Source organism: Dicentrarchus labrax, unplaced genomic scaffold (genome assembly GCF_905237075.1).
Source record: "Dicentrarchus labrax unplaced genomic scaffold, dlabrax2021, whole genome shotgun sequence".
NCBI lineage: Eukaryota > Metazoa > Chordata > Actinopteri > Moronidae > Dicentrarchus > Dicentrarchus labrax.
Window position 1 is genome coordinate 10,557,140 of NW_026136711.1, and position 22,660 is coordinate 10,579,799.

The following is a 22,660-nucleotide window of genomic DNA, read 5'->3' on the forward strand; positions in this document are numbered from 1 at the left end:
TCATCTTTCTCTCTCTCACTCATTCGCTCCCTCCATCAACATGTTAAGACTTGTAGGTGGGACATGTGGACGTACTGTGCCAAATAATGACTGTGCATTTAAACAGCGCTTTTTTCATTTGAGGCTATTACAGAGCAACAAGGCTGTAAGTTAACAAAGCAATAAGCCACGAAGTGTAACTTGGGTTTGACCTGTGTTGTTTTGGGGGATTGCAGCAAGTGATTGATATCCTGACATACACATTGGTAAAATTAGGAAGGATAATACAGCTTATTTTGTTTTTCTTGTGGAAATATGACTATTTTCATATTCACATATTTTTATTACTATAAACTTGTGCTACTAGTTCATTTAGTTTTTATGTTAAATTAAAACAAAATCTGAAAATGTTCTTGATGTAAAATGTAAAAGTGGTAAAGTGTTGCACCTAGAATATATTTCACACAACAACATTTTAAAAGGGTGTACCCTACAACTTTCCATTTACCTGAGAAGGGATCCAAAAAGGCAGTTTAGTTCTGAGTAATTGTACAATAAAGTGTAATAAATCCAATTAGATCCTAGATTATAGCACTAACAGCCAATATATGACAACAATACATTCTCATCTTAATCGTGTAGGATTTAGTGGCATCTAGTGGTGTAGTTGCAGATTGTAGCTCACTTGTTTCACCCTCCCTTTCCAACCGCAATGGAGAAACTATGGTGGTCGCAGAATGCGCGAAAAAAACACATATGGCCCTATCTAGAGCCGGTGTTTAGATTCTTTTTTTCAGATGATCATACACTAATGGAAACATACCTATGAATGTTATATTCTATCTCGGCCAATAGATCCTTAAAAATGTTACACACTGGACCGTTAAATATTAACTCCTGCAGCTTCTCCATAGAGTTTGGAAAAAGCAAAAGCAGCTGTAACTGTCATCGTCACAGTTAGCAATGGATCTCAGCCAGTCTAGTTATATTTCTCCTCAGTGTAAGAGTAGGCTCTCATCACCACAATCTGTTAAACAGCCTGTACTCCTCTTTTATTTGACTCAGACAATCACCCCCACATTTGGAAAACAGAGACTTGGGAGAAAATTGAAGTGGAGGATTCATGTTGCTGCTGTTTATCTGGAGTGCATTCTCCGCATAGTGAGGTCCGCTCCAGCAGGCCCCTCAGCTGCCCACTCCAGATGTAAGATCAGCCCTGAAATCTTCCAAATGGTTGTGTAATTAATGTTAATGTGGCAAAATCAGCCTAATTATTGACACAACTTTCTGATGTGATTTTGATTGCATCAGTAAGGCCAAATCCCAGTGGCAGCTTATAGGATTACTATGACTTGATGTTTAAAGCTCTTTCAAAGTGCAATAGACTCTAATACAGTGTGTGGAAGCGTGGTGTTCATTTAGACCAACCATACTCTTTTTTTATTATTTGTAAATTAGCAAATAGGAATTTGAAATGTAGGGAAAGCCTTAAAGCAGTCTGACAAAAGTTTAGATATCTGGAATACTTTATCATCATATGGCCATATCTGTGTGATAGGGCTGCCTCTGATGCCTGCTGTGCTTGTTTGGCCAATGCATTCAGACCTGATGACATCCAGCTTTCCAGAAATGTGCCTCTGCTTAGAAGAATCCTCAGATGCCCAAAACATGTTACTCTGTTTTGAGGGCTTCAAAATGTTATCGCCTTATACTGGACTTCATTTGAATTTCATGAATCCATGTAAGGAAGAGCACATCATGCAAACACCCAGTTTCTTGTAATTCTTCCTTTCCTGTAAATGCTTTGGTTTATATTGCCTTAGTTTTAGCCGTTGAGATTGCTTTGTCTAATCCACTTTTTATGGAAGTGTTAAGAATAAACAAGTGGATTCATGAGTTGGACCCGCAGAAAGGTCGTGTGCAGATTTATGCTGGGATGAAAATAGGGCCTCTGTAATAGTTCCCTTGACTGCATTTATTGCTTACTTTAAAAAAGTAATTTCTTTATATCAGCATCAAGCTGAAAATTGCCATGTATTAGTATTAGGCTTGGTAAGCTTCTAATTCTGTGGCATTTACAGCCGGCTGTGTTTCCATGCATTTATAACACTTTGATTCTTAAGAGCTCCTTTAATCGCTTATGCCTAGCTTGGAACATAATAAACAACTCGCTGTAGCAAAAGTGCCACATGGGGGAGATTTCCAGCAAGAAAGTTAAACGCTTCTGTCACTGGCAGTTTTGTTGCTGTGTTTTTCATGCACTGTAAGTACCGTAATCTACTCTCCGAGCTTGGCTGCTGTAGTTAAAAACAGTGACAGGCAGAATAGACGCAAGGCAGCGTGAAAATGAAAAATTATCGTCCCTACAAAGACGTCACAATGGGGACCAAGGCAGAGACATAAAGCGACGGCATGCTTCTGCCTTTTCCTGTTGATTGAGATCACAGGATGTGTCAAAGCCTTCTAAACACCCTCACCTGGCCTCTGTCTGCTTTCCCTATCTGATGCTCTGCTCCCATGGCCACATCAGCTGCTATCAGAACACACTCTGGCAGATCGCCCGCCTCTGTATTGTCTGGCTAAGCAGGTTGCACAGTTAAATGCATGCCTAACGCTGTCACACAATATTTTCTCTTGCATCTCCTTCGACTTATCTTCTGCTGTGAGGTAGAAAGAATTGCCCCGATAATGTTATCACACATGTGTTATCTTGAATCTACTTAAAATATCTTTTTTTTTTTCTGTGGGGGGTGGTGCGTCGGGCAAGTTTCAATTTCTTTTTCTATCAGCATCAAACAGACATGTCTTCTTTTGGTCCGAAACATATCGATGGATGTATAAACTCTGGTCTGCTGGGAGAGTGAGGAGTTTTGATAATGTCAGCCTGCTACCAGGTGCAGACGGCTAACATGACGCTGTCTTTGTTTGAGATTGACTGAGGTGACAGAAGTAAGCAAATTCCAGCCGCAGATGAGTTGTCTTACAGCAAGATGAAAAGAAAATCACAAAAGTGAGAAAAAAAGTGTCAAGGCTCTCTTTTTTAGATTTGGCCTTGTGTCTCCATTCCAGAAAAGATGAAATAGAACTAATAACTTGGATTGATTTGTTGTCCTCTGAGCAAAATGACTATACAGACGGGGATTTTTTTGTGGTTACCTAGGCCGGCATCTGTCAGACTGCCTTTACTGCAAAACAATAGACTGTACTATAACTGGTGAAATATCAAATATAACTTAGTATATGTACATACAGTCCCTGCTCCCAAAATCAATATAAATGTGTTTATTATGACGCATTTAAAGGACTCTTGTTTATGGTTTCCAGTCTGACTAGAGAAGGTCTCTGACTATGTAAGGAAATTCAAAAAAGTTCCTACAAGGCGCAGTGAATCTTATTTGGATAGTTTTGACTTTGTTGCAATCACTTCATGTCATGGTAAATATCACTTTGGCAGTCCTTTGCTTTCTCCGTTTATTTTAGAAAACAAATCCCTTTTAGGGATAAAGCACCTGGTGGGGCTACTTAATGGAATGGCTTCAGCCCTACGCAAATAAACAGCTTGCATTTTTTGGTGCGAGATTAGGAATGAGGCTGAGAGAGAGGGAGAGACAGAGAGCTGGAGTGAGGTGGGTAAAAACCAAACAAAGAAAGTCAACATGTGGAGAGGACAGAAGTGGAGGAGTTGCACGTCTGCTTCTACTTCCTACTGTAGTTGACTCTGTGTATTGTATGTCTGCAGAAATGCATGTGAACATTGGCACGTCGCAAGCTTTGAACCTGGGTAAGACTTTCATTTTTTTTTTCAGCTTCACACTGAGGTACAAATCTTTTTTTGGAATAGTTGACCAGTGAGTCAGCAGTAGGATATTGTTCAGAAGGGCTGGAAAATATCTGGGTCTTTGTTTTCGACACTTTCACATACAAAAACATGCGGCTGTGCCTTCTCTTAACCTGGAAAAGATAGCGTGGTAACCAGAGCCAAAGAAAAGGGAGTGAACAGGGAGGAGAACAAGTGACCAGTGAAACATAAAGCAGAATGAGGGCTACATTTCTTTTAAATAGCTCAACATGCTGTTGAAATTAGTGAGAAATGGAGCCTTTTAAACCAGGCATATCAAATAGTATCTCAGTTATTTCATTCAACATGAGTTAGCCCATTGCTCTTGCTCCTCACATTATATACTGTTAACAATTATGTTCCCACTCATTCCCTTGTTGGATAGTCTGGATAATGGTAAAATATTTTGAATACTGTGTCAGAATTAAAGATGCAGCTAAGTGAAACATTTTTCTTCAGGCTATGTTCACATTATAGCAGATCAATCTGAAACCACACTAGCATTCTATTCAACCTAATACAGGTTGAGTATGAATCTCAATGTGACTGTAGAATTCAATATTAAAACATTTAAAGTATTGAATGTCACACTCAAATACATAAGCAATACTTAGGCTTAAATATTTCCCGCACTAAAGGCCTATTCACACTAGAAGTTGTCTCTGCATAACATGTGGCTGTAGAAGTTGGGTAACGTAGAAAGTACTCGCAGGGCTAACCTAGCTGGTAAACTTCACACGCATTCGCCAGCTGGGCTAGCATTTTTCACATTTTGTTCCTGGCATTACGTCATTTTATGCAATAAAGAGTATTTGAAGGAGAATTAAAGCTCTCCACGCAAACTAGCTTGCAAACTCAGTTAGCAAGCTAGTTAGAATGGTTGCTAAGTTAACACTGTTTATACGGGAGACGTATTTGTAGCATTAACTCCTCTTTCAAAAACTTTCTGCAGGAGCAGATGACAAAAGTGAATTGTGCAATACAACTGATACGCTATGTTAGCTGTCTCCATTTTGGACAGTTTGCTTTTGGACAAATGGTACAAATTCACTTGAACCAAAGTTGAACTCAATGTGAAAAATTTGGATGTGGATTGACTTCGCCCCCGAGAGTGTATCTAGAGAAAGTTTGTTGTTTTTAAATGCTAGCTAGCAGGTCATTCTTCTTTGTCTAGTTTTGAGTGTATTTTACTCAGGTAAAGTTCTTGTTCAGCTGCTTGTTTTTAGACACTGCTCTCCAATTAAGGTATTGGAAAAAGTAACATTTCGTTACTGGTGTAATGAAACGATACCCAGCTTTATGTTCTGTAACCTCTTACTCTCCATGACCACTTGTATTGTGTTCCAGTCTAGCCAAAGACAATATTAAGATGTTCTCACTGACATATTTTTCAGTTTTTAATGTAAGACAACTGAAAAAGTGTAAAATAGCGATTTTACAACAACCAGACCATTGTTTTCAGAGTCCTTCACTGTGGAGAATGTTGTTAAAGAGTATAGTTTGCATCTGGGACGGATGATGAAATAGCATAGAGGGAAGGTCCAAACCAAAGAGATAAATATGCTTTTCAAATGTATCCACCTTGTGTGGTTATATCCTGGGAGGGACACAGAAAGCGTAAGGCTGTTTCTACCCAAATGTGGGTTTATTTATGTAATCAAATGAAAAAGGTGGAGGCATTTTTTAAACTGATATTTATTTACAGTTTTTTGCTCTGGTTTTAGCCTTGGCTCCTGCGTTGTTTTCATAAACAAAGTCTCTCTGGCCGGCTAGAAAAAACACAGGGCCGTGCGGTGCACTGAAAACAGGAATGACAAACACCATTAGCTGAAAAATTTCCATCTCATTGCAACTATGTTATTGTTTACTTTACCATACACGTCCTAATATGGTTACCTCCCTGTCAAAGCGGGCCAGAGCAGAGCCGAGGGGCCCTCGCAGGGAGACGCTTTCAGCTGCCACTTAGACAATAAGAAACAAATGTCACAGCTCGGCAAAATAGCCTGGCTTTCACAGCCTTACAGTACTTGGCCTTCCACGCTGCTTGGCTCAGGCTCCCGTGTGATATTTATCTACTCTCCACTGTTAGATGCCCTCACAATGTACCCCCGCCTTTCTCCTTCTCTGTCCTCTCTCTTCTTCTTTCCTTCTTTGTCTGTATCCCTCCATCGATCTCTGTCCCTGTCCCGGTGTTGGCTGTGTGTAGGTTGACTGATGGGCCTCTGTTTGCTGTGTTAAGTTATTTATCAGGGGGTGGGACGATGTGTTTGGAGTGGCTGCTGCCCTCCTCCCTGTGGCCGAGCAGAGGCCAGTTCAGCTGCAGGTCACGCCCTGGCCCGAAGCCGACGCCGCGTTTGAACTGGAAACATCTTGGCGACGCTTAGAGGCCCTTTATGATACTTGGATGAACTCAGAAAACCCTGGGATACTGCAGAGGAAATGTAGCGTTCTGGAGGCTTTGGCTTTTTTATTTTAATTGTTCTGAAGTTTGCAGAAGCATCAGCTGTAGTTGTAAAAATGTTGTTATTTCTTATTGCAGACTGAACAAAGTAGGGATTTAAAGTCCCTGAAATGTTTAAAGAAAAGTATAATTTCCATATTTAAACCCTTAAAAGGGCATTTTGTTCATTTCTAAAGTTTTCCTGCTGGATACAAGATGTTTCCTATTTCACTGTAAAGTCTATTCTCAGTGTATGTGCACTGGTGGCTTCAAGTTTCTACATCACTCTGTACAAGTACTGGACCAGGTTTGACTTCCAAAATACTAGTGATGTCATAAATCATGCCCATAGGCCCCGCCTCTTAAAATCAGTTTTTCAATGAGCTTTCCAGTTTCAGCAGATGAATGTGAAAACCTCCTTCTAGTGTCAAACTCTGCATGTACATCCAACTGTAGGAACAAGAAGAAACTCTTTTTTGAGTGGAGCAGAAAAAGCAGTTTGTTTGAACCAAGCAGAGGTGGATATTTTTATAAATATTTATCAATATAAAATCCAGGCATAATGTCATCAAAATCTTAAAACTAGTTGTCACTCAAATTGCCAATCATGTTAGAGTATTCTCCATGGATTGTCAGTATATAGGCTATTAGGCATCAGGGTCAGGCAACCTCACCACAGGTTAGTCTCGCAGTAGGTGGAAATAAGGTTCTTTTAGATGCATGGGCTTTCTTTTCCCCAGTTGTTGGAAGATGATGGTAGCCTCACCTCAATCCTAAAATCCTCACGTTTATGATATTTGCCCAGTATTATCTGTGCCTGTGGATGAATGGGAGGACAGAGCATGAGGAATGTAGAAGGTCAGACTGCGTGATTTACACAGTACAGAGCCAGAGAATCCTTGGGAAAATACTTGGGCCGGGATCAAACAGACGTCATGTGATATGTTCTTAACACTGACCTTTAAATTCATGCATTTTACTGCTCCCCCTTGGCAGATGATGCACTAAATGTGAAACAGTTTGTATTTTAACATTTTAAAGATAAATGCCAGCTAAAGTTTTTTGATAATTTGTACAGTTTGAAAGATACTGTTTCTTTAAGTGGTCATCTCTTTGTGAAATGATGCAGTCATGCAGAGCTTATTTGTGTGCCGATGATATTTCTTATACGATTCCCTTTGTAAAATGATACAGACCCAGTGATTCATTTTTGCTGTTATCATAGTTCCAGTCCCCTGAATATGCATTGACATTCATAGTGAAACCAGACCCTCATTCTGAATTCTTGGAAAAGATTTAAGAATCACGGTTTTCATCTGATTGCCAAAAGGCCGCTGACTAAATACATATTGTGAGTCACAGTGACTTTGGTATTTGTGAAGCAGAGGGACTGTAAGGAAGTGGTCAATGAGTTGTAAGTTGACATTTGTAACTAGGGGATGATTGCAATGATAAGATTCAGTTATGTTATGCATTTACTTTGAACTGTAGTTCTTTAGCATTTGTTGGGGGCTAACTATTTTCACTCCATTACAGTTATATTTTGTTGATAAGCTAATGGCACTGACCTTTTGTGTTTTTCTTCCATCTGAAGGGAAAGACTATACCCTCTTTGTAGTTAATGAACTTTGCGAAAGGGTTGTTTACTGGCTTCAAGGTCAGTTTCTGAGAAGGGCAGCAGGTTTTCTTGTAAACATATTTACAGCCAAAGATGTGTAAACACTGTAAATGTATACAGGTGCAGCCAGGATGATACTGGCACATTTTCCTTTTTTCTCTTTGTTTTTTTTTTCCTGACCTTTCCCCCTGTGACACACGCAGAAAGGCTGTTGTGTGCATATGTGTTTATTTCTGGAAGCACTTTAAAGTAATATGTGCTGCAACAAAAAGCAAAGTAAAAAAAAATAAAAAAAACGTACTCTTCGAAAGCGTAATGATGTGCTTACTCACAGTATAAAGCTGAGAGAGGAGAGAAGGAGAAGAGAGGCAGATAGTAAGGCATATGCAGGACTAGTGGGGGTATTAAATATGAATTAATGGAATGTTGCTCAGGCACATCTCTGGGTGTAGTGTAGTGTTGAAAAATAAAATTTATGTTGCCGGCTACTAGCCGTGAAGGTGCATTTGGACTTAGTATCCTTTAATTAGAAGTGAGATATTAGCATTTCATAGGGCTTTATGTTGGGTGAGGGGATCGGCCGGCCACCGCACCTTCATTAGCCAGCTTCTCTGTGTAATGAGTGCCGTCATTAGCTGATGGAGTGGATTTGCCCTAGCTCTACCTTGAAAGGCACATCTCTTACATACTTGCAAGGAATAAGGCCTTTTAATGGATTTCTTAATGAATAAAATAAGATGCCACTTCTTTAAAATTTGACGAGTGCATTTCTGATAATGTACACCACTGCTGGCTTTTACAGTTTTTGTTGAATTAATGGCAAAAAGTAATAATAATAGTGATAATACTGAAAAGTGCAAAACAAAGGTATTTATAGGGCTTGGTGGCAGTACAACTGACAATTTGCAAAAGGAAGGGAAGGAAAAAAAGGTTTTTTATGTTGTGTAATCCATCATAAATTTAGAATTATATTAATAATATGTGGACGTTAAAAGTGCTACATCAAAAGGGTTCGACATTCATTCATATGCACATGAAATAAGGTGTGTGTGATTTCTGTCAGAGGTCTGAGCAAGTGCTCTCTGAGCTGCAGCGCTAGATGTTGAAGCTCACCATATTTATCAGGAAAAAAAGGCAGGACAGCTATTGGATAAACCTGACTGCAAATTATATGTGTGTGTGTCTGTGCAGGAGCGTGTGTGTGCACATTCAACAACAGTCAAGACAGTCAGAGCGGAGGTGTTTTTTTGTGTGATATGGAAGTCTCCTTAAGCCTTCGGCTGCGGCTCCATTCTCAGAATCAGGCGTGAAGTGATTAGTATTTTATTGATGAGCTCCTGAAGTGGCAAGTGTGGGAAATTGGATCTTTGATCTCCTGGAGTTTGGGAAATATATCCTGAGTGTGTGGAGCTCTCCAGGTAAAACACCCCCATCCTACCAACACCACTGCAATACACACACTCACACATGCACACAGACAGATAGACAGACGTTTGGGGAGGGATATTCCTCCTCTTCTCCAAAACACATATTTGTTTTGGATGTTTTCACTGAGAGTCTACACGGTGATTACAGATGTTCATTAACAAAATTGGGTATTTGTTTTAAACTTTAACCAATCACTTTGATATGCTAATTACAGTGTAATTTAATTTGAGCCCTGTAATGATGATGCTGTTATTATGGACATAAATGATGCAGTTAAGCTGAGAGTAATCTCATTTGCATACTGTACATGCCAGTAAATTAAGCCCTTTCCTGCGTTGCTTCAGCTTTAATTTTCCACTCCTTTTCACACAGCATCCCTCAGCCCCTGTGCCTAATAGCAGGCCAGCTTGTTTGATGTGGAGAGCCGCTTCCTCACACTAAATCTAGTCGCAATATGTAATACATAAAGGCTCTCATTATAACTCTAAGTGCTCTTTTAAGAAGTTGGTATTAATAAGCAGGCAAGCTTTTCATGCTTTGTAGTGATACACAAAAACAGTGTTGTCCCTCACCATAATCATCTTCAGAATTCCTTAATCTGCATCTGAGAAATAAAAACCTATCATGGTTGTGATAACGATGTACCCGGGAATAGTTAAAGAGCCCCTAATCATATTGTATATGTCCTCTTCTATGTGTTGATCAGAGATATCTTCAAAGAGGGGATTGTATTTTCATATTTCTCCTTTGAAAATAAGATGAAGGCCATGTTTTTTTTAACTAAGATTTTTTTTCTCCCTCACCAAAAAACTAATTGAAAAATATTTCCTTATTGTATGTTTAGAGCAAATAATTTGGCTTCTTTTCTTTGTACAAATGCGTTTTGATGTCTGTATAAAAGAGGCACATTTCTGACAGAGGGACACGACTGGCCCTGATAAAAGCTCCTGTGTCTTCATTAGAGAAGCAGCACCTCATGGCGTCTGATTGTCTGATGTTTGCAGTGAGAAGGTAAACATGTTTGTCATACACGGGTGTATTTATGCTGATCAAACATGCAAGATGGGCCACGGTGAATGTTAAGGACTTTGGCTCACCACAGGCCTTGACAGCTCTGTGGACCAACAGCCTCACAGTGGTCCAAACCTGCTCTTATACATCCCCTGCTTGCAAACAGGGTCCGACTCCCCAGTGCGCTTTGAAGGTGGGTTAGGAGGGTGGTTTATGGACTTTAACACCGACAATACAATTGCCCTTCACTGAGAATGTTCCTCCATTTTGCACCATAAAGAATATTATTTTTCTGCCAGCCAATTTTCTCTGTTAGTCTCTAATTGGCTACATAAATCTCGGCCGTTGAGGGTGAGAAATGTTGCAGTGTCACACAGTGTAATCTTCACCCTTATTTACCAATTCATTAAGATTCATTGATGCAGGATCGGTGAGAGGAAATGACAACATAAATCAGGCCCCCAACATAATGACCCTAATCAGTTGGGAATTGCAGAAAATGTCATGATGAACTATGTCCTTGTATTAGTGCCACTGTACATTGTCATTGTGCTGCTTTATGAGTGGGACGCATCCTCCTGACATGGGCTGTATTTAACAAAAAAAGAGTTGTTAAAACCTGATTCCATTAAAACGCAGAAATTCATGTAAGGTCTTTTGGTATTTAGCCCTTCGCCCCTTTATCTTCAGTTTAACTGCCTAATGGAATGCACAAACTCCCTTCCTTTTTAACCCTCTGTGTCCTCTCTCTCGGAAGCTGGGGCTTTTAAAATAATAACATGCTCCTTAGGCTCCAACGACCCCGGTACCATGCTCCTTCAGAAGCAGCAGGAGGGGTCAGTGGGTAAGACCACTCCCACACCAATGACAGTGAATCAGACGCCTAATAGCAAGACGACTATTGTGTTACAGATGTCTGTATTTTAAGTACTGACAGTTGTAGGTGAGATACTATTGAAATAAAATAGACTTTAATTAATTGTCTTTAAAGGTCAATGATTGTGTCTGGATGGATAATCTCTGTGTGAGTAACTCTAAACAAAAGATGTGGGAGAGCCACACCTGCTGTGTGTTTTTGTCTATAGAGAAACATTTAACAGTGCTAAGAATCATTTTAATAGCAGGGGATAGGCCAGACCCTACAGTGTATTCCAGTTATCGTGCGTGGTACTGAGAGAGGAATCATAATAAATGCATCTACCACACTTGATGACTTACTCAACAGTAATTAGTGGCTCACTTGTAGAGCGTTGGTTTGCCACAAGTCTGTCCTGATGATTTAACAGAACTGCAAATCTTTTCCCAAAAAACGATTAGGCTACATGTTGTTGGCTCACAGAGCGAGCGTGCACTCCAGTGAGTTGAGTTGCTCCCCAAAAGACAGCAGTTCTAATAATATTGTCCTCTCTTTGCGTATGTGCGCAATATTAATTAGACAAGTTCGTTAAGGCTAACCTTGGTTTTCCCAGGAAAATGCATCTGACACATTTCCTCTCCAGAAGTTCGCATTCCCGTGCCCATGGGAACAACCCTTACATGAATTCTAGTAAAAATGATTAAAAATATATGACACACTTTAAGTAATGTTAAAACAATAAGAGCTTTTGCAGATCCCATAGGATGCTGATAGATTGAAGTTGTGTTTTTCTTTGCGTATGCATGTTTGACAGGTCTAATTGGTAAGATGAGCTTCAGGGAAGCATTGCCTGCTTTTTTCGCTGTGCATTGAGCTCGTGGTCAGAAAATAGAGGGCCCCCCTGTCTCCTGGTGTCTGTCCTCTCGCTGTCGTGTTAATGGGCATGAGCCACATGTGAGCGAGATTATCAAAGTCGAATGAAGGAGAGTGGCTGAGAAAATGTGTGGCGAACCACTCCTAAAAGAGGCTCCACATCCCAGAATTACTATTCCATTCATGTACAACCAGATTTAAACTCATTAGACTTCTCTATTTACTTAGTCTCTATCGGCCCTAGTTGCACTAAAAATACCATGGCCTGCCTTACTTTGGCACATTCCGTCATTGTCTGTGCGCAGCAGGCCTTTACGCAGAGGTGTTTCTCGGGTGGCTCCATGCAAAGGAGACAAACTGGTTTGTGTATTTTCTGAAATTATGGATCTACTCAGCTTCTCCACTGGAGTCTGCCTTCTAGTACCCTTCTTATTGTTAATTTATCTGAGCTTGTAGCATGATAATAGGTTGATATTCATATGAATCATCATGCACACCACTGCTTGGGTGTCGAGCCCCTTTCCTCTGCTCGTGGTGTAGTAATAGGTTTGAATCTAGATTTCATGCTTGAGAATCCTATCACAGTTCGTCCCAACGTATTATAAATATGTGTTTGGCACCCATGTTCATATTTTATGCCTTGTTTTTTGGGGACTAAATGAAATCAGTGGGGGAAGTGGAGACAGAAAATATGTATTCTGGGTAGGGAAGCCTCATTGGATGGCTTCAGCTCAGCAGATGGCAAGTTGTTGTATACATGAAAAATTCATGGTCAAGGTGACGTGCAGCTTGGAAAGTCCCTACACTACATTACCTACCTTGTCTTTTGTAATCACTACTTATTTTTGGACAATGAAGTGTTTGATCTAGCAGATGGAGTAACTTGTGATCTGTCAAAGTCACACATAATTCAGATAATCAAAGCCATACACTTTGATTTATTCTAGATAACATCTTTGCCCGTTCAATTCCACCTAATTCCTTTTTTTGTTGTTTTTTTTCACTCCATACCCTGATGTGCCAGCTCTAGGAGCCCTCAGACATCCTTTTGTTATTTCCACAAACCCAGTTACTGAATAATTGAACGAGGTAAATGTTTAACATGTTTTTACAAGTTTCCTCGCTGCGCTGTTGTGAAGAGCCACTGTTTGTTGGGTCTGGAAGAAACACTTGGTTGCTCTGCTTGACAATGATGTGTTTCCATAGGAGACCACCTCGCTGGCTGCTGCCCACCCCACCGTCGCCCATCTTGTTCTCATTCACCGTGGCTCGCCAGCAGCTGCAACACACCAGCTTAATGCGTCTTCAAATGTCAGAAGAATGACTTTTTGTTTATCTTGACTTGTGCCTTGCTGTTTATTCTAGCCGAAAGCTGCATTTGCATCGACCTTGATTCCCCAAAGCCTGGCCCCCTCTTCTCCCTTCCCAGAACCTATTTACACTATGCCTGCCCCGAGTGTCACCTAGGAAATCGGCTGATCATTCCACCTGGTTAATATTAAATGGCTCCTGCAAGGAGATGTGTTTGTTCATAAACACAAACCCCCGCTCCCCCTGTTTACTGTAGCCATGGCAGCAATCACTTATTAAACAAACAGCTGCTTTGTTTGCCAGCATGAGTGGTCTGCTTATGCCCCGTACAAGGTCTGCGAAGAACTTGGAAAATGCTTCTGTGTCTCATGTGGGGTTTTTGCGATGGAGTTATTGGTTGCAGGAGGGAGGGGTGTGTGTTCGTACTATATTGTCACAGTAGTCTGGAGATATGCTTTTCTTATCTATGACTTGGTTGAAGTGGCTGACAAGATTACATGGTTGTTTGGTCTGACTGTGAAGTCTCCTTTGGCAGAATGTCATCCCTGCCGTTAGTTCCTCTCAGCAGCAGAGAGCGGCCAGAACGGCAAGTGAGTCCAGATAGAATGCTTTTTGATCTATGTGGTTTTGGTTTGCAGAAGGCCCCTTTTTTGCAGATATGTGCAAGTGTGTGCATCCGACAGCGCCAGATGGTTTGTTACACTGAACCACATTGGAAGTCATTGTTGGAAACTGTTTTGAAAAGGGCACACACTTTCAAAAAATACTCCACAGCGCTGGATGAACCATCTGTCTATCACCGTATATCACAGGCGAACTTAGTCAGACTCTTACCAAAGCAAGAAGAGCGAAAACATCTTTTCCATCGAGAAAAGCCTTTAGTGCAGTTCTTTGCTCTTCTTTCAAAGAAGAAATACTCTCTGATATAGCTGATGCTAGCAGCATCTAGGTTAACCTCTATCCACCTACTCTATGAGTAGTTGTTCGCTGAATGGTGTGGAACCACATAGTTTGACCACAAATGCATAGATTAAAGCCTGGCATGACTGAACGTTGTGTGATCTCGCAATTTTGTGATCTTGCGAGTCCACCTGCCTTGCAAGGTTATGGGACTCAAGTGTGGAAAGGTTATAGTTTTTTAGCCCAATTTTTATGTCTGTTGCCCGGTGGATGTTTCCAGGAGACATATTCTCAGAGTAGTTTGTTATCAGCGATAAGGGCTGTGATAATGGATTATTCAACATTCAGCTTGTGTTTGTCTTCTGACTTCCCCCTGGAATCAGGAGCCAAAATACATTACAGAACACGAGGCAAACCTTGAGACGCATTCTGTTGTTGCACCTTTGGTAGACGCTGATGTGTTGTCTAGTCTAGCAACCAAGCTGAACCTAAACAGCTCTAAATTGAACTTCTCCCTATTGTCTCCTCCTTGGTGTGTCTTTATCTCCCGCCCAAGAAATGTTGTGCTTTTGTTGTGTGCTTGTGTAAACAAGGGCTGTGTGAGAACTCTGCGAATCGAAGCAGGTGGCCGCTGAGGCTTTACTGTCATGAGCATTAAAGAAAAACACAACACGAAGAAGGGTCAAAGCACAGCTGCGCGGGCCGACCCTACCTTGAATCGACTGCTGACTTGTTTGAGCTGTTGAATTCCAGGCAAGCATGACAGGGGGACAGGCATTAGATTTCCAGTGAGAGGGTGGAGGGAGCAGAGGAGAGGCAGGGCTGATGAGCTCTGGCCCACCGGCTGTTCTTAACCTTCAACCTGTCTGGTCAGGTGGGAGACACATGTGACTCTTGTTTGTACTGTACTCTCCATATTGGAGGCAGGGAAAACAAAACAAACTATAAACAAACAGAAACTCTGACCTTTTTTATTATCCAGTGTTTGTTCCAAACACTTGTTTTATTTTGCAAGCAGCCCCCCCCACAAAAAAAAAAAAAAGAACAGACAGGCATCTAATAATCAACAGTACAGCCAGTTCTTTTTATACAAACTGCTGTTGCCTTGTTTTGATCTCCGGGAATTTCCATTATTTGGATTCTTTTTGAAACTTTTTTTTCCAGTTCAGAAAAAATGCTGACATGCTCCATTAATAGCAAGAAAGATTTTCTTTTCCTCATGTCTGCTTTTGTGTGTTGTTTTATGCTGAAATATTTGTGTCTGGAGCACGGATACATATGTTTTTAACCCCACTGACTACACCCCTTTTAGCAGGACTCTTGACCCATAATTACGGCTGAATCTGTACGTGTTGTATAAATGGAACGGGTGGAAAATCTTGGAGCTTTTTTGAGTCATCACAGACAAGGCTATCCCCAGAGCAAAGTGAAAATAAATAGATAGATAAACAAACACGGGGCCAAGTCACGTGGCCGAGTTGCCCAGACCCCAGCTGATGACGGTGTCCCCGCCTCAGTGCTTCACAGATTAACATTGTTATCTGCACAACTCTCTAATAAGGCTCTTTCCTATCTGCTTGATATTTATGATGGATAATGCCCATTTTCCATTTTCTTTTTCCCCCCAATTTTTTCGCTCATGATATTGCAGCTTTGAATTATTCTGTGGTAAAATTAATGAGAAAGTAGATTTATGGGTTTCATTTGTTTGTCAATTCGAAAATTAATTGGGTGTTAATTTTAGCCATCCCCTCATCAGTGCCGCTTCCAAGCATGCGCGCATTACTTTGCATTCATTGTAGCCTTTCTCTCCTTTATTGTGGGTCACTAGTTTTGCATACATTAAAATAGCCCCGCGGCTCATTCTCTTGATTACTTTTGGAGATGCCATGCATTTGGAAATTTACGCCTTTCCGTTATAATTATGAAAATTTTGCATGGAATGACAGTGCATGTATAATAGCCATTACTTTCCCCCCTTTTATGTAGCTTTGGAAAAAAAGAAAGCAAGGCCCTTCTTTTTTTCTGCATGTGGAAAAATGTCTTTTATTTGAAAAATAAGTGGGGGCGAATAACGTCAGCCCATGGTTTATTTCAAATGGCATTTAATTTCGCCCGAGAATGTGTGTTTCTAATTGGTGTCTCAGAAGGGGAGTTGGTGCGAGCAAGGGCCTGTAGATGGAGTTGTGGCTGGCTGCATCCCATCCCACAGTATTCCTCTTGCTCACTCCTTGTTTAGAAAATCCCATTATGGAGGGAGGCCGTGCCAGACTGGAGGGGTGAGCCGGGTCAACATCTGTCTGGAGGGAGAGGAGGGGGGCCGGCTCTAGCCCCAGCCCAGAGAACGGGGCCTGTAGGCCGGGTCCAAGCTGCTCAGACAGGCCCCTGAGTGTGGGGGCGTTGTGACACACAACTGAACCGGCACAGGCCACAGTGTCAGATGACTCACTCGGATATGCTTCTTGCAAGGAGGGCTTCTACAGGAGAGGAGATGTAAACCATAGTGAACTTTTGGGGTTTGATTTTTTGCTCTGGTACTGTTTTAACTCACCGTAGCCCACAACCGCTACTGATTACACAGAGCTCGGAGACTACCCCTGAGAACCATGATTTGAAAGAGCAGTGCTGCTTACAGTGCTGTTTATTTTTTAATAATCCCATGTCTAGATTATTATCTCACCTATGCTCTGTAAATATTCTTATGTGACAAGTTGTCAACCTCAATTTCCTATCTGTCAGCCTGAGTGTGTGTCCCCGTGGTGTCTGGGTGTGTGTCTGCATCTTGTTTAGATCTGGATCTCTGGAGACACTGTGCCTGTGTAGTTGAGCACATATTAATCTGCATTGGCCCTCCTATTACACGCCTTAAATGCAACACCATAAATCTGCATTTAGTTCCATTTTCACCTTCTTTCATGATGAGGGCCAGTGTTTTAAAGGCATTTATTCTGCTTCATATAAATAATTAATCAGCCAAGTTAATTCGCTTCTGCCTGACTTGGTCAGCTTCATTAACCGCCCTGGAATTGGGAGGCTAGACGCGTTGCGCCACTGAGGCCTGTGACCAACGCACAATAGCTGTAAATCATTCCACTGATTTGAGGAATACAGGCACAGATATGCACCAGTGTCACTGGCACTCATCCCCAGAGAGACAAGAGGGGAGGGGATGGAGTGGGGGTAGGGGGGTGGCATGTCTGTCTGGCTTTTGTGTATCCAAAAGCAGACCAGAGGATGTAAAATGTAAGCAAATAGCTGTGTATTCACATTTAAGACTGATTACTGCTGTCATATCTTAACATAAAGCAAGAAATCATGCAATCACTGCCAGTGTTTGTGTGTTATCCTTAAGAGTTAGATCTAGTTATGAAAGACAACATTTTTTACAACAACTCAAAGGGGTTTAATTATATTCAGACCTGCATCTTGGTGTTAATTGAGTACCCCTGAAGGATTTGACTGTTTTCACTCGGCCTCAGATTGGATGTTTCTCATGGAGATCCTTTGGCAGGCCTCACACAGTCGCCCTGTTTCCCATTAAAAAGCCATTCTGCCGTGGTTCTTCTGGGAGCCATGCAAGTAAATATATCCATTTCCATAGAAAGTGTTTTGTTTTGGAGGTCCAGTGTTTTCTTGGGCTCCTCTCCTCTCACTCAACTCAGGTTGGGTTCCTCTTCGATGCGTGCTGGACCCCAACCCCTCCACCTCACCCCTGCATATGCCCCATAATGGGGAACACAAACAAAACCTGAGTCCCTCTCCGTTTTCTCAGCCCAGTATGGACTTGTCATAGGATCTGCACCGGAAAAGACAAAACAAAGGAGCAGTTCATTATTCTGCGGAGAAGCAGCCTGTGGGAGCGTGTGTGTGTGCGTTTGCCTCATTGCATATGCTGCAAGCAAACAAACAAGACATGGGGAAGCACAAACCAACAGGGAAACCTGCAATAAAAGTGAAATTGTGTGGGAAGGATATGACAGATGTTTATAGTTTGGCCCAGAGTTAAAATGCGACCTCATTGCTGTGTGTTTTAACAGCTGTTTCTCTCCGTCTCTGTCCCTGTTTTCTCCCTTTCAGGTCTTTAAGTCATGATGCAAGAATCTGGGACGGAGGCGACAAGCAACGGACCAGCCAATCAAAATGGAGGAGCGAGCGTGGAGGGCGCGTCCAGGGAGGGCCGACCCAAGAGTGCCACGCCGTCAGTGGAGGTGACTGCAGCTGACCTCCTGCATCTCCAGCAGCACCAGGTACACCAGTCCTCCTTTCACACCTGCCTTCACTTTATGAAGCCATGTCAACAGCAGGCCCGACCCCTCTCTTAAAGTGCCACTTAATATTTCATTCCACCTCAAAGTACATCTAGTACATAAACACATTATTATTATTATTTATGTATATTGAGGCCCGTTTTGAATATTTAAAGAAGGGGAAGTGCTCTCTCGGTGTGATTGTGTTTGGTTGTGAGTGTGTTTATCGTAGCATGCAGCATCTGCATTTTGGTCAAATATTTATCACGCTGTTCTGACATATTTTAAGTATGTAGGTGCCACAGGATTTTGTAGACAGTTAAGAAACCATGACGTCCAATGGGATGACAGCATTTTCCCCTGGCTCATTGTAAACACACCTCACACTCACAACTAATGCCGCACACCGCCGCGTCAACCAATGAGGTGCGGAGACGCGTGCCCAGCGTTGTCGTTGATGGGGCCTGAAACATTTTCACCATCTCAGACTTGAGGCAAACAGACAAGCTCTTTCTGTTGGTGTCAGCGTTATGTGTGGCACACGACAGCGCGTTTAAGGAAACAACATTGAAAAGATCAGTGTGTCTTCTGCTATCTCGGTCTATCCGACAGGACGGCCAGGGTTGTTGTCAGGAGCTGTTTGGCGATGATGCACAGGCTCCGCGCCGCTGTCTGTTGTCACAGCACATCCATCAGTGTTTGCACAGGGAGGGCAACAACACTGCAGCGTGGAACGTGGGAGACATAGCGCTGTTACATATATAGGGCTGAACAATAATTCAGTATTATCATTTATCATCTTTCAGCAGAATAACGTTATGATGATATGAGATTGTAACGCAGTGATACAAAGTTTTGTTGTCAGAAGTGATGATAACCAGCAAATACACTCATTGCTCATTCTGACAACACAAAGTATGAAACATTTCTTGTAAATAGCTTAGCATTCTGAAAAGTCATTGCTTGACATCTCACTTGACGTAATATTGAGGTCAGTACAGTGATAACCAGTTGTACACATACATTTTATCGTGGTAAGAAAAATCATTAATTTCAAGTGTATTGCGCAGCCCTACTTATATATCACTTGAATAGTAATATGACCTCATAAGATTGCCTTTACATTGTGATTAGTCATACATTTTAATTATTTCCCCCTTTAACCCAAGCTTTATTTAATTGTAGAGTAGAGAGATGTATGGACAATTGGTAGAGGAGCAAATATACAATACAGGCCGAATATTTTTAAAGTCATTGTCATGGTGTGTGCTTTGCAACAGGATGCCTCTGTTAATTGCATTTTTCAGGGTATTAAGTGGGACAGTATGGGAATAAATACCAGTGAAGAATTGTAAGCTGATCAGTAAGCAGAGAAGGTGTGTCAGTGTGTGTCCTGCTCCTCAGTCTCAGCGTTTTTAGGATTTACCAGATCTGCTCTTCATCCCCACTACCCCGGCTCCAGACCCCAGTCCCAGACCCCACCTCCCGCCTGTCTTTTTTTCCAGCTCAAAATGAGCATGTCGTCAGTGAGAAAATCACAGCCATACTGAATTCATTACTGCAGTAGTCACACAAAACCATGGATAAAATTTCAATAACTGCAGGCCACAGTTGAGTAAACAGTTGCACTGAAACTTAATTCCTGTTGACTTTTCCTTCATTCTTTGCCAGGGGCACATTCTGATTCGCTCTGCAAAGACAACAGGGTTACAACTTTGATGAATTGACGCCGGGGAGAGAGAGGGGGAGAGAGGGAGAGAAAAGTGTCATGGATGTGCACTTGACACCAAGAAGGGATGGAAATAAAGCCTCCCCGCTAGAATAGAGCCAGCCGTCCAAGCATGCTCCCTGTTTTCTAGTCATCCAGAAAGAACTATTACTCTCCAGGATCTGCCCTGGCATTTAAAGGGAGGAAAAACGAGCAGCTCCCTCCCTCCCTCTCTGTTCAATGTATTACAGTTGCATTTTCTGCCCTCTGCTTTCTACGTGGTAAATAGCAGGCGCTTTTCGCTTTATGCCTTTTGAACAAATCCAGTGGTTAATTCCTGTGGCCTGCGGTTGGTGTTGAAACAGAGGGAGGCGTATTAATTGTTGTGTGTGATAAATGGCGCATGGATGGGGACGAAGGACGAGATGTCTCACTCTCAGCGCCTGACACTGGGCTTTGATAGGCTACTTACCAGGGTAGTGTTACTGGGAAGGCAGGCAGGCAGTCTTTTTATTCTCCCATTAGACTAACCCAGGATTTTCACTCATGCACCATGAACCATGTTAATTGTCCCCAGGGCATTACGATCTTCGCTCAATTACTTGATAACTTTTTACTTTTGTGGCATTTCACAGTCTTTCTTTTAAGTTTTATTTGCGGCGTGCGCTAATATGCCTCTAACTGACACACTGAGGGTTTTTTCTTTCTTTTTTTTCCGCATCCTTTGTTCTCCACAACATCCAAGATGCTATTACCCCTTTAGGTGATGCAAAAATCAATCTAAAATCTTCTCTGACTCAAAGTGCAAATGTCTGAGAGTCCCCTGAGTGAGCAGGAACAACAAACCTGGCAGTGGCATATCATTTATTCTTATTAGGGAACATAACTATGAAAGACAGTCCTCATTAATAAAGATGGGGGATGAAATAATTGTAATCTGTTTGATCATCTTGATTCTGACAGGGGAATTCATCTTGTGGACTAGTCAGATTTGGGGGAAGTGGACCATAAGCTTGATTTAAGCATCTCTATTAGTAAGTCAAACACTGTTTGTTAAGAAGTAAGGATGAAAAGGAGGTGCTGTCTGTCTCTTTTTTTCCTCTACGACGCAGTGGAAATTTCGTACTTTTTGAGGAACTCAAAGTGATATGTGTGGTGTTGTATTGGTTAGAGATTGAATGCACTTATACATGTTTGTCGTGTATCTCGTAGCTTTTTCAGGCTGTGCACACCTGTTTGCAGTCAATATAATATATGAGTGTCTCTTTTACTAAGCTCATGAATATCATATTTGTTTCACTACGTGTGTTGCCCCAGAACATGAATGTTTTTGTTGTGTTATACTTTTTGTTTGTGTTGCAGAAGTTGTGGTTTTAACGTTAGCCTCATGAGGAAGTGAAGATACTGAGTGATACTGAGTGAAAGAAACAACAAAAACAATAGTATGAAAGAGGAGTGTTTTGCAATAACCTCTTTTGTGATTTAAATGATTTTGCAACAGGAAGTTGTGCTGTGGTAGCTGCAGTCTAATATACACGCAGTGACAGTAATGATGTTAGGGACTTTGTATTAGCTTTGGAGCTGCTGTCTTCAGGACATTCAGCTCCCTACACATGTTTTCTGTGATATATGGTCAATTTTAGCAAAGGCATTTATAACATCTTGTATGTTTAACCGTGCAAGTGATTCCTTCACTTGAAATTTGGTTCAACTGATACAACTGTAGAGCATTAAATATTAATATCCTGTCTTTTAGAAGTTTAACCAAGTTAGAGCGATTTCTAAAATATCAGCCTGTCTCTTCCTCTCAGCGATACTGTACAAATATACCCCAACAATATCTCAAAAGAAAAAGAAATAAAACAGGGATGAATAATTGCTTTTCTTTTATTGCATACACATCCATCCAGCCTGCTTTGTAAAACAAGTTCCTTTAAAGCTTTGTTACATATCGCCAGATAAACCCAGCCAATTATTTTTCTTCTTTCTCCCTTCCTGCGTGGTTGAGGTGTCCGTCATGTTTGCGTGTGCAGAGAGGAGAGAATGACACGCATAACAGTGGCCGCAGAAAGAGCTGAGCGGGCACAGGTTTCCTGTTTGCATAATGCAAGGCTTATATGGTCCCTTGTGGAAGCTTGAGAAGGTGGAAATGCAAGTCTCAGCCACCGTTGCCAAGCCCCGTTCTGCCTGAGCTTCGGGTGCTAGATGATAAGCCTCGCTATCACAGCACTCAGACAGGTACACACCCTGAGACACAGAGTATATACAGTACACATATAAACACATACATGCTCAGACAGAAATACCTGGCTCAGAGGCCAGGTCTGCCAGTGCAGGTCCTGCTGGTTTCTGGTGTCCGGTCCACATTACAGGCTAATGGTCAGACTGAGGGAGCTAACAGCGTCAGGTCAGAGAGGAGGTCAGAGAGCATCCGCTGCCTCAGATCTCTGC

General features: G+C 41.7%; 1 protein-coding gene across 9 annotated transcripts in view; it reads left to right on the plus strand.

Annotated features, from left to right (window-relative positions):
* The window catches only part of foxp1b (forkhead box P1b), a 145,262-nt gene that overhangs the window by 49,544 nt on the left and 73,058 nt on the right, over positions 1-22,660 (plus strand). For all 9 annotated transcript variants that reach the window (XM_051414121.1, XM_051414124.1, XM_051414122.1 and 6 more), the window contains one exon: positions 18,332-18,501. In XM_051414121.1, coding sequence (XP_051270081.1) covers positions 18,343-18,501 — 159 coding nt within the window. In that variant the 5' untranslated portion in view covers positions 18,332-18,342. The remainder of the gene's footprint in view (positions 1-18,331; positions 18,502-22,660) is intronic.